Source organism: Dipodomys spectabilis, unplaced genomic scaffold (assembly GCF_019054845.1).
Source record: "Dipodomys spectabilis isolate Male_0828 unplaced genomic scaffold, ASM1905484v1 ptg000054l, whole genome shotgun sequence".
Lineage (NCBI taxonomy): Eukaryota > Metazoa > Chordata > Mammalia > Rodentia > Heteromyidae > Dipodomys > Dipodomys spectabilis.
Genome location: NW_024870731.1, coordinates 24,362,694 through 24,375,315, shown reverse-complemented (window position 1 = coordinate 24,375,315; position 12,622 = coordinate 24,362,694). Strand labels below are relative to the sequence as shown.

The following is a 12,622-nucleotide window of genomic DNA, read 5'->3' as shown; positions in this document are numbered from 1 at the left end:
TGTGGCTCAAGTGGTAGAACACTAGCCTTGAGCTGAAGAGCTGAGGGACAGTGCCCAGGCCCAGAGTTCAGGCCCCATGACCAGACCGAAAGGAAAGAAAGAAAGAAAGAAAGAAAAAAAGAAAGAAAGAGAAAGAAAGAAAGAAGGCACTTTAGTGACAAATGCAAGGAAACTGCCTACATACATGCATCTATTGGGTGTTTTCCCTGTGAGTATCCTACACTATGTATAAAGCTCAGTAATAGCCCAAGAACAGTAAGGTACAGGTCAAATACATAGGACAAGTAACAGGGTGGAATCCCAGGCCTGCTCGGCCCCCACTTGCCCTCAGCTTCCCCTTTTAAGAGCTGATATTGGCCATTCCGATTCTTACAGAGAATTCATTCATGTTCCCATATGAAACTTTGTGTGTGAGTGTGCACCACTCCTAGAGCTTGAAATCAGGACCTGGGCACTGTCTCTGAGATTTTTCCTCAAAGCTAATGCTTTACCATTTAAGCCACAGCTCCACTTTAATTGGAGATAAGAGTCTCCCGTGCTTTCCTGTATGGTGGCTTTGAACCTCGATCCCCAGATCTCAGCCTCCTAAGTAGCTAGGATTACAGGTGTGAGCCACCAGCTTCCAGCTGAAACTCCTGTTATGTTCCCTTTTCGGTGTTTGTAATACTATGAGGCAGATCAGATGCGCATGATTCTGAAAATCATAATCAATCTAGCCAAACCCAAGTAGGGTGGTAAAATTTCCAGCAGCATCCAACAGATGGCAGCAACAGACAAAGCAAGTCACAGGAGCATTTTTCTCCCCCTTTAACACCTTTCTCTGCAGTCTTCAGGACTGGGACAGCACAGAAGATACTCCTGGGACTTCAGAGGACCCATTTCTTTACTGCCATTAAAACACACATACACAGACACAAGCCAAATCAAATGATCCCCAGCTGGGATCAAAGCTTGCTTAGAAGATGTCTCTTCTAATAAAAAAAGGAACTAAGGGGTGAGGGACGTGGCAGTCTTTCGCCAAGACATTTGACATCCGTGGATGGTAAATGTGCCTATGAGCCTGGCCTGGAGCATGGGGACGGCTTGCTTTCCCATGGGTTCCTTGCAGACAGGCCAGATGTAGAAATGCAAAGTATCTGCGCAGGGTGGGCATGCACCGTGACAGGGTCCTGAAGGCCAGCCTGCAGCCTGGAGCGCCACCCTGCACTGGCATGGATCCCCCATGTCTGAGGGGGGAGGGCTGCCACTTTGGGACCCTGTGACAGAGGCTGGAGATTGCTCCGTTGTGACTGGCACCTCGCGATTGAGTATTCATTGCTTGTGACAGCATGTCATTCCTGCACTTGTCTGAGATGAAGGGAAGACTTCAACCCAAAGCACTCCTCAGTGAGGGCTGAGGAGCAGCCACAAGATGTGGGGCTTGATGCTGAAGAAAGGCAGACAACAAATAAAAATTATATTTCACGAGGTAGAAAGAAATGAGCATCTGCTCTCCAAATTCTCACCAAAAGGTCTGTGTTGGATGGACAGGCGTGGCAGCTGCAGCCATGGCCATGATCATATTTAGTAGACCTTATCAGATTGCTGCCATTCCGCCAGATTTGCCTCACCAAAAAAAGAGACAATTGTGTATTGATTCTACCAGTCTTTTTTTTTTTTTAAAGCAGAATCTTTATGATCAAACAGCAGTGTCAGGAGACCCTAAAGCACTGGTCAGTCATAGGGCCTGAACTCTCAGCCTGGCCGCTGTCCCTCAGCTCTTCAGCTCAAGGCTAGCGCTTTACCACTTGAGCCACAGCACCATTTCTGGCTAAATCCAACCCAGACCCTCACACATGCAAGGCAAGCACTGTACCACTGAGCCACCTTCCAGCCCCCTCTCCCAGTCTTAATATCACAAGGAGCCAGGTGTAGTGGCATATCCCTGTAATCTCAACAGCTCTGAAGGCTGAGGCAGGAGGGCCTTAATTTCAAGGTCAGCCTGAGCGCCATAGCAAGACCCTATCTAAAGAAAGGAAGGAAAGGGCCAGGTGTCAGAGGCTCATGCCTGTAATCCTAACTACTCAGGATGCTGGAGATCTGAGGGTCATGGTTCAAAGCTAGCCCATGCAGGAATGTCTGTGAGACTCTTATCTCCAGTTAACCACCAAAAAGCTGGAAGTAGAGCTGTGGCTCAAGTGGTAGAGTGCTAGACTTGAGCACAAAAGCTCAGGGACAGTGCTTAGGCCCAAGTTTAAGTCCCAGGAATAGCACCAGAGAGAGAGAGAGAGAGAGAGAGAGAGAAGGGAGAAAAGGAATGAGGAATGAGGAAGGGAAGAAAGAGGGGAAGAAAAGGAAGGAGGAAAGCTAGGAAGGAAGGCAGTAATGATGGTAGCTGGCCTTTATCAAACACTTAAGGGCCAGGCACAGATTCTAAATGCATTTTGTGATCTCATTCTTCCCCCATGATAAGGCATTGAAGTAGGTTGTCTGCGGCTGTGGTAGACAGAGGATCAGAGAGGTTAAGTCATTTGCACCAGGTTATATAACCAGAACATGGCAAAACTCAGTTTTTACCTTACCACTAAGTGTAGGATCTGAGGCGAAGGGACTTGGCTAAATGGAAAATGAGCTCAAGAGGAACAGCCTTGTGATCTGTGTTTCTTTCCTGCAGGTCAGTCAGTACACATTTGCTATGTGCAGCTACCGTGAGAAGAAAGCGGAGCCTCAGGAGCTCCTACAACTGGATGGCTATACTGTGGACTACACGGACCCCCAGCCAGGTACCCATCCTGCCTCAGGAGTAAATCAGTGTTCAACTAACATTTGCTGGTTACTTGCTGCATACTAGACACAAGCCAGTTTACTGTGGTCTCCTGAGTGTCCATGAACCATGTTCCTGATCACAGGGAATTTCCATCCTGGATGATTAAGTGCCATCCCAATGTGGGGCTTTGGTCTTATACCAGAGATTCATGGTTGAAAACATATGCAATTTTCTCTCTGTGTGTGCGTGCGTGTGTGCATGCGTGTGTGTGTGTGTGTGTGTGTATGTGTGCGCGCAGGTATTGGGGCTTGAACTGAAGACCTCATGCTTTTGCTTGGCTATTTCACTCAAGACCACACCTCCACTAACAGCATTTTGCTTGTTAATTTGAGGTTAGTGTCTTTTGGATGTCAAGCCCAGTTGGCTTCATACCTGGGTCCTCAGATCTTAACCTTATGAGTAGCTAGAATTACAGGTGTGAACCCCCAGCACCCAGCTGCAATTTTCTTTTAAATACCTATAACTATGAATGACATATTCAGCCATATAATGCTAACATATATTCCTGAAAAAGAAGATAGACATGTATACTAAGGACTACATTGTATATTTTATGAGTATATTTTTTGCATGTATGTGCATGTGCTCATACACGTTTGTCGTTTTTCACCAGTGATGTGTAAACTTACCAAATACTGTGTGTGTGTGCGTGTGTGTGTGTGCACATGTGCGTGTGCATGCATGCATGCAGTGATACTGGGGCTTGAACTCAGGAGCCTGGACACTGTCAGTGAGATTTTGTGCTCAAGGCTAATGCTCTACCACTTTGAGCCCCAGTGCCATCTCTGGATTTTTGGTAGTTAATTTTAGGAGATAAGAGTCTCATGGTCTTTCCTGCCCAGGCTGGCTTTGAACTGTCATCCTCAGATCTCAGCCTCCTGAATAGCTAGTATTACAGGAATGAGCCACCAACACCCAGCCAAACACTAAGACTTGATGACCAAGAAACATGGTATATATATATATATATATATATATATATATATATATATATGTATATATATATGTATATATGTATATATATATATGTATATATATATATGTCCATAAACTCAGGCTAGCATTCAAGTTAACTGATGGAACTTGATAAGAGAATCCACACTAGATGGGTTTTTTTCCTCCCAAGAAAACACCCATCTTCAAGCACAGACACCGTAGCTCCCAAGACTTAACGTAACTAAGAAAACCATATAACTGATAGAATTTCTTGTAAGTTCTACATTGCATAAGTTCTACATCCTGCCCCCTCACACTTCTCCCCCAACCCATTTTATCTTTTTTTTCACCAGAAAAAAAATGAATAGAAATCAGCCTCAAAGAACCTTCATCATGGGGAGGGGTGCGAAATCATTTCAGCATATTAATGAACAACAAGCACCAACAGCCCTCTCCCGGAGAAGTTTATTTTTATGCCAAATCTGTACAAGGGAAGCATTTCCAACCATACTGCATTATTTGGCCCAAAACCTTTTTTTCTACTCCCATATTGCTCTTCCACATGCAACAAAATACACAGAAAAGAAAAACAGAGTTTGAGAGGAGATGGAGTATTAACCTGAAAAGGTATGATAGGAAAGGCCTTGGGCCAAGCCCACTGAGGGAAATTAATGCTACCAAGATGCCCTTTCTGAGGGACTTGGACCCACCCGACCTCTTCTGACTTTCCTTTATGCATGATATAAAAAGTGTGCCTGGAAATCTTTTACAATGCAGTGAACCTAGAGTTTGAATGAGCAGTTTCATATACTGTCTTGTTAAAAAAAAAAAAAGAAAAAGAAAAAAAAACTGGGATCGGTAGACTCTTAACCAGGACATTCTGTGATGGTCTGGGTTTTCTTGAGTTATTGGGTTTGTTCAAAGATTCAAATTCAGTCTTTCCTAAGACTTGTGGCTCAGAAGTGGGTGGGGCAAGGAGGGGGTGCTGAAAGAAAATCCATACTCCTTTCCCCCTACCTGGTTAAATTAAGTCCTCACCTCAGTCTTACAGAGTGAACAGTTTAGAGCATCATCCTGTTTGTAAAGAAGGTACAGATTTCTAGAGATCAAAGGTTGCTTGTGGGTGGAGCTAGACTTGGAAGTCTAACCCATGTGTTAGCCTTTAGTACTTGCTATATAAGATGTTGTAGTGAAGCTATAGTGTTTGTCATCTATAAACAATTCTCTTGCTGTGGTTGGAAAACAGAAGGGAGAAAGCTCTTCTGTCCCCATACACAAGGAAGAACTGTGCACTATTTTAAAGCTCCTACCTCAAAAAAAATCCTATAAAATATAATTTATACATTCATTTATAGTAAATGGAAATGGAAAATAAATTGCTTTTATTCTTGAGGTTAATAAGCAGTAGCTCTTCTCTGTCTTCTTTAGGCTAAGTCCTATTTATTTTCCAAGGGATTTTTTTTTATTGTAAAAATACCGTACAGAGGGGTTACAATTACATGAGCAAGGTAATGAGTACATTTCTTATCCAGCATTGTTGCCTCCTCCTTTGTTTCCCCAAGGGATTTTTAAAAATAAAAAATATTTAAATATGTCCAGTTCTCATGAGAAAATTCTAACTCAAAATGTTATAGGCTCATGCCTATTATCCTAGCTCCTCAGGAGGCTAAAATTGCAAGAACCCTGGCTTGAGGGTAGCTTAGGCAAAAAAAAAACAAACAAACTAGTTCATGAGACCTCATCTCACTCAATAAAAAGCTAGGTACGGTGGTATATACCTATTGTCCAAGCCATGACAAGAATCATAAAATAGAAGGATTCTCATCCAGGCTGAGTTAAAAGGGACACTCTAGCTCAAAAGTAAACAAAACAAAAGGACTGGAGACATTGTTCAAGTGGCAGAATATCTGCCTAGCAAGAAGAAATTCCTGAGTTCAAACCCTAGTGTTGCCCCCAGAAAGATACATATCTATATCTATATATCTCTCTATATATACACATACAAATATACACAAGTATATGTACATAGAAAGATATGTGTATGAATCTGTATGTGTGTATGTGTATATATCTATATACACACATTTTTGCTACTGTAAATGGAACCCAAGGCCTTGTCCATGCTAGACAAGCAGTCTACCACTGAACTGTTGCCCTGGACTTTTTGTCAGAATTTCTTAATGCATGCCTATTAAAAAGTATGTGTTCCTAAGCTCTGCCTCTAAACTAGGAACAAGAAAGAGCAAAGACAGACTCTTCATGTGAAGTAAGCATTGGAGGGAATTCTTTTGTATAAGACAATTTGCCAGCTTTTTCCCATAAGATCTATTCCTCAGGAGCAGTGTACATTTTAGCAGATTCCACTAGAGATTCCAGGAGTCTCCTTAGCTGCTCCTAGAGGGTGAGTGTGCAAATCCATTGTCTTCTCTCCTGCTCTTGCCTTCCTCCATGTTGTTCATGGAACCAACCGGCAGAAACGTTTGTAGGCTTGGTGCTCATGTAACCTGTTCTGTACTGTAGGGAAAGATGTGAATGCATATCGCCATCTTAGGACCAGCCTGAGATCCAGATGGTCACCCAGACACAAAATTTTATGCTAAATAAAGTCTTATCTGTTGAAGGTCCTTGAAATGTTAGTTTGGGGAATTGATAAATAACTATGTGTAAGTTTTACTAATCTTCTAAAGCTAAAATTGAAAATGTTTCACTTTACCTTGCCATGGGTATAGTTCAAAGAGCACTCATAGTCACTCAGTTCCTGAGCAGTTTGGCCTCAAATAAAAGAAGGTACTTCCAAAATTCCATGACACAGTGTCTTGGGCTACTAAATCAATCTGAAACAATGCACATGGATGGCCCTCTTGTAGTGTATAACAGACTGTGCCTCTCCTGCATGCTGAATTAATATTGTCAGAGCAGTGGAGACGTCTTCATATCATTTCTTCCCAATGCCATTGTCAGACAGGTTCCTGACTGACGAACTGTGAAGATGTTGATCACTCATTCATTTACCCAATGAATGGGGCAGAGGTACTCCCTCATAATTGTAGAAATGCTTAGTACAGACACAAACCTTCCATTGTGGCTAGGGAGGACCTACTACCCGACAATATAGGTTCCAGGAATAAGTTGATGGATACAGTATAACTCAGGCCTTAGCCCAAAGTAATGCTTCCACCTGAGTCTATAGCCTATTTACTCAGCAAATATTTGTTGATCATCTACTATGTACCATACACAATTCTAGGCACTAAGTATATGATAGTGGATAAGACAGAAATTTACTGTCCTTATGATGCAAAGTATATAGGTAGGTAGAAAATAGTAAGAGCAACAGAGGAAAGTTAAGCAAGGTAAGAAAGGTAGACAGTGAGGGGATACAAGTCATAAACATCCTCAGTGGACTTCTCTTTGTGTCAAAGACATGCTGGAGGTGAAGATGTGAATCAAACAGATGCCTTAGGGAAAGAACAATGTCAGTATAGTACAGAGTCTAGCAAGGGTGAGGTCAATCAGGATCAACAGAGCTGCCCAAGGAGTAGCAAGAAGCCAGTGAGTACGTATGTGCCCAAAAGTGGGGAGAGAGAGACAGAGAGAAAGAGACAGAGAGAGAGGGAGGGGAAGAAACCTGGGGTGCAGGCTTTTCAGGAGCTAAACTTTTCGTCTAAGTGGAACCACTGTGAGCCAAGGAGCAGGATGACCTGACTCATACTAAACCAATAAGTCTAGACTACAGACAGTGAGGGTGGAGGTAGACAGGTCAGATAGGGGGCTACTAAAATAACCCGTATGAGAAGTGTTCATAGAGAGAGTCTAGTGGCAGCACTGGAGGTGGGGACATTGGTCCCCTTCTGGTATAGTCCTGCAGGTAGAACTGTCAGAATTTCACTAGCATTTGGAGAAATAGAAAAATGAAAATTAGGCCTAAGTTGTGGCATTCCTTATCAAGAGAAATACCTGCAGCATGACTGAGCTGGAGAAGGGATTTAAGGGAAAGAGTAGGAGTTCCCAACTTGGGTATGACACGCTTATACAGAAAGCTATTAGCAACACAGGCTTGGAGTTCAAGGGAGAGGGCTGAGATACAGGTACTATGTGCATCCTGCTGACTAAAGCAAATGAAATTAGGACTCTGACCATTGGATTTACCAAGGCAGATGCCATCGGAGACGATGATGAGGTCAGTTAACAGTAGCCTGGTTGGAGGGGCTTTAAGAGAGACTAAGAGGAGACCCTTGCTACTCAGACCAGCGCCATGTACATTATTTGCAAGCTTGTTTGACATACTGCATCGGAAGCTGCAGTTCAGCAGTATGCCCAGGGATTCACATGTGAACTGACTTTAAGAGGTCTTAGTACAGATGTGTCGTTTGTTATAAAGAAAAGAACTTTACTTATGGCTTTTTAGTAGTTAATTGGCAGTATGAGTCTCATGGACTTTCCAGCCCAGGCTGGCAGGAAATCACAATCCTCAGATCTCAGCCTCCTAAATAGCTAGGATTGTAGGTGTGAGCTATCACCATCCAGCTGGATAGCTTGGTTTGAAATAGGAGGGAAGAAATAGTGTGTTTATAGGCAGATGTGTCAGGCAGCCTGCTAGATAGTGCTGTCACCATCCAAACAAAGAAAGAGATAGGAGCCAGGCTCAAAATGTCTCTAAGCAGCCTGGTCCCACTCAGTGGCCAAGTAGTTCTCAGAAACCCTATCATGGAGTCAAATAAATTACTCCTCCCTTCTTCTGGTCCAAGAAAAAAAGCTGCAGAAAATGCTTTCTACGGGCTGAGCATGTCACTGCTCAGCTTAGAAATTATTCTCTCTTTCTCTTCAAGGTTTGGAGGGTGGCAGGGCCTTCTTCAATGCTGTCAAAGAGGGAGACACAGTGATATTCGCAAGTGATGATGAACAAGATCGCATCTTGTGGGTCCAAGCTATGTACCGGGCCACTGGACAGTCACACAAACCCGTACCACCGACCCAGGTCCAGAAGCTCAATGCCAAGGGAGGAAATGTGCCTCAGCTGGATGCCCCCATCTCGCAATTTTGTAAGTAAATATGACATTTCCTAAAGAAACAGTTCTATAGAGTAAACCTTCCACAGTTGAATGAAAAGAAAAAAAACTAGTTGCTATGATATAGCATTTATAAAAATCATGTTTGTTGAAAGCATGCAGTCCATTCAGGGCAAGAGTTGGGGGCGGTTATTTTAAAGTGCAATACTTGACCTTGTCTATCAAGGACTGAAAAAAAAAAAGGAAAGTATCTTTGATGCATATTTTTACCTCTTTATTTTGGTAAGAGTTTAGAATTCAGAGCCCAACATGTATTTTTGAGACCTTCAAATATAGTAGGTTGATGTATGTTGTTGCTTCACGTCTTCCTATTAAAAGTGATTTTAAAATGGAATTGATTTGAAATAAACTTAAATCTGCAATTTAGAACCATTTAAAAATAAATGATGACATTATCACATGCAGTGAAGGAAAAAAAAACCCATGATACCTAGATTCCCATTCTGAACTGAAATATCAGATACCCAAAAATGAATGCATCTTCTTACACAGCCTTATCCCAGTTGCCGGTCCTCCTTCTCTTCTTACCTCTGCTTCTGACCAGTTTCTTGCCCCCTGTCCCATGTCTTCTTCCTAGGAAGACTTTTCTCTCCCAGAACTTCTGATGCACAGGGTAAGGTGAAAGCTTGTCTATGTTTGAATACATTTATTGAAGCAAAATGAGAACGTAAAGCACGAAACAACACAATTTGTTTCAGTCGCACATGTTTACATTAAAGAAAGACCTTTGCCTTACCCCGTATATCATGTCTCCTTGGAATATTGGTTTTGTTCTGTTTCATTTTGTTTTTGCAATGATTACTGACTTTAGTATGGAACTCACTCACCCTCCCTCACTGGGTACCTGTCTAGAGATGAGATGTCCTAATGAGGAAGACTCACAAAACCCCTGTTCTTGAGACATCTTCCCCTTAGGGCAAGTCAGGATTGCAAAAGAGTCCACCAATAAATCGGATACTCTCAGCTTTTAACAAATACCATGGTGGATGTCATGTCATGATGACTAACTGAGGAAAGAAAACACCAGGCAAACAGAAGTAGCTTCTCTGTGTAATGGTCAACGATTCTGTCCAACAAGAAGAGTTTGTTCTGAAACCTTGTAAAGCCCTTGCCAATCAGGGAACACAGCTCTTTTGGGGGTGACAAACCCACAAGTTCCTATTCAGTGCCTGTAGTTTCTTGAGGAAGATCCCTTAGAAGAATTTACAAATAACTACATACTTTCAATAGCTTCCTATGTAGAAAATCACTGAAGTGGGAGTTGGATAGAAAAGAACAGGACTCCTACCAGGACTCCTACCCAGGTCCCACTTTCTTCTTGCTCTCTCTCATGTCTTCTGGAACCTGGGCTTATTTGAGAATAAAGAGAGGAGGAGTCATTCATTGAAGGAAACATCCCTGGCAGCTGGTGAATTTTTCTTAACAAAAGACAACAGTGGGACCCATTCTTTCCGCTCACCCTGCCTGGTAACCTCCTTGTTAAGACATCTGGAAATGATGCCACCCATCATACCCACCTGAAAAGGTATTTTCCCAGTGTGAGAAAAATGTCCTAAGTATAATCGCTATCCAAATCAACCTCATAAAACATATACGCAGGTGATAGTTGGAAAATCCCGCTCTTATTTCCAAACGATCTCCAGTTCTTGCATTCAGTGTCTCTGTCCTGTCACTTGCCCAACTTAACAAACTGATTTGGCCATACTTTTTCTTCCTTGCGTAAGGAAAGATATTTAAGAGTAAAGTTAAATGGAGAAGAGCCTGGAACTGCCAGTGGTATAGCACTTCTTTAAGCCCTGAGTTTAATCGACAGCATTCCCTCCCAACCCCCACCCCCCTTTTTTTTTTAAAGAAGACCCATGGTGGCAGCTGTTAACTAGAGGGCCGCTCATTGTGGAATTGCAGCAAGGCTCTTGATGGAGATTTCCCTCTGTTGGTAGGACACATTTAGTTAGGAAGCTAAAATGCTAATATAGGCATCAGCAGAAAGATTCAACTGAATACATGTTGCTTGATTCCTGCCAAAACCTTGTTTGAAACAGAGAACTTTTATAAAACAGGGCATCCAGAAAAAAAATCCTAAAAGGTAGAATTTTAGGTAGTAAAGAATATCACATCTGCCAGGTGCCAGTGGCTCATACACATAATCCTAGCTACTCAGGAGGCTGAGATCTAAAGATTGCAGTTTGAAGCTAGCCCTGGCAGGAAACTTCAGCTTATTCCTTTATCTCCAATTAACTACTCCCTTCCCCCACTTAAAGCCAGAATTGCATGGAGTTCAAGTGGTACAGTGCTAACTTGGAAAAAAAAAACTCAGGGACAGTCACCCAGGCTCTGAGTTCAAGGTCCTGGACCAGCACACACACACCAAGGAAAATATCACCCCTGAGAATGTAGAAAGTGGGTTTAGAGATGAATGAGGAGATGAGTTAATGCATGTTTATGGGATTTTATCAGGACCGGGGCTGGGGAAGAAGGGGGAGGGAGAGCCATCTTCTCTCCTCTCTCAGGACTCCTTAAACAGCGCTCAGTAATGGAGGTTCTCCAGGGAGCATGAAGAAAGCCTACCTAAGAACAAGGCTACCACATTGAGCCAGGCTGACTGTTGGCTAGAAGAGGCTCTATTTACATAGACAAAAAAATGTGAACAGCACCCACTGGCTTGGATAGGCCCAGTCTCCCCAGTTGTGTAGTAGTCCTGTAATAAATAGCCATTCTTGTCTTAGACTGAACTCACTGGTGTGGATCTCAGTAGTCCTACCATTCCTTAATTGTCCCTCACAGAGAGCCTCCCCACTGCTTCAAATTTCATTGCTAACGTAGGCACTTAATAAAGGTTGCACAACCAAAGTACCAGCCAGGGTGGCTTCTGAGTCCATAATTTAAAAACCAGCATAGGAAATCAGAGTTTAACTACCCTCACCTTCTGTTCATGAGCACATACAAGAGAAAGATCAAAAGAGACCAGGAATTTTACATTCCATGGTGTCAGTGTGGAGTTATACATAAAAACATACATACATACATGCATGTACATGCACACACACACACACACACACACACACACATACAAATGGGTGGGTGTGGTGAGGTGAGGGTAGGTCTTGGGTTTTATTGGACCTGCTTACAGAATGGCAGTCCCTCACTATTTCTTCACAGCTGCTTTTATTTGTTAAAATCAAGTCATCGCTGTTAGAAAGAAAGCTTTCCATATAGAAAAGCCTGAGACTTCCCTAATTTTAGCACTGAAATTCTGTGTCCCAGGAGAACTAGCACTCAAGAAAAAAAATGGAAAAATATCATAACATCATTCCAAATAGAAAATTGTGGTCCCTCACTTACATTTGGTTGGTTGGTCTTTAGTCATATCACAAAAATTAACTCAATGATAGATTTATTAGCTAACAATAACAACAAAAAAAGTTCTTAAAAGAAATAATCAAGTATTGCATTTTAAAAAAGGTTTCCTTGACTTCTAAAAGGTAAGGGTCATTGTTAAATACTTAACTGCATACATCTCATAAGTCCTGTATTTGACTATTTGTTCAAAGTACTTGCCATACGCGGGCTATGATTAAGGACTTTTCAGTAACTAATGTTGGTAATTGTTTGGTTAGTATTTACACAGCAAAGGGAAGCCACATAGAAATGTTTTGGGGGAGAGAAAAATAAACACTCCAGTCTTGTCATGTCCCTGTCTGTTCCAGGAAAACTTGAGAATGGAACATTTTATAGCATGGGAAATGGAAGTAATTGTGAGTGCATTGGGTTCTTTCTAAATTCAGTTTTTAACAGATTTTGGTGCAGTTCA

At 42.3% G+C, this 12,622-nt stretch overlaps 1 protein-coding gene across 10 annotated transcripts in view; it reads left to right on the top strand.

Moving 5' to 3' along the window:
* Nucleotides 1–12,622, top strand: part of Cadps (calcium dependent secretion activator) — a 445,968-nt gene that overhangs the window by 288,003 nt on the left and 145,343 nt on the right. For all 10 annotated transcript variants that reach the window (XM_042679880.1, XM_042679874.1, XM_042679881.1 and 7 more), the window contains exons 10-11: nt 2,654–2,762; nt 8,572–8,784. In XM_042679880.1, the coding sequence (XP_042535814.1) occupies nt 2,654–2,762; nt 8,572–8,784 (322 nt within the window). The remainder of the gene's footprint in view (nt 1–2,653; nt 2,763–8,571; nt 8,785–12,622) is intronic.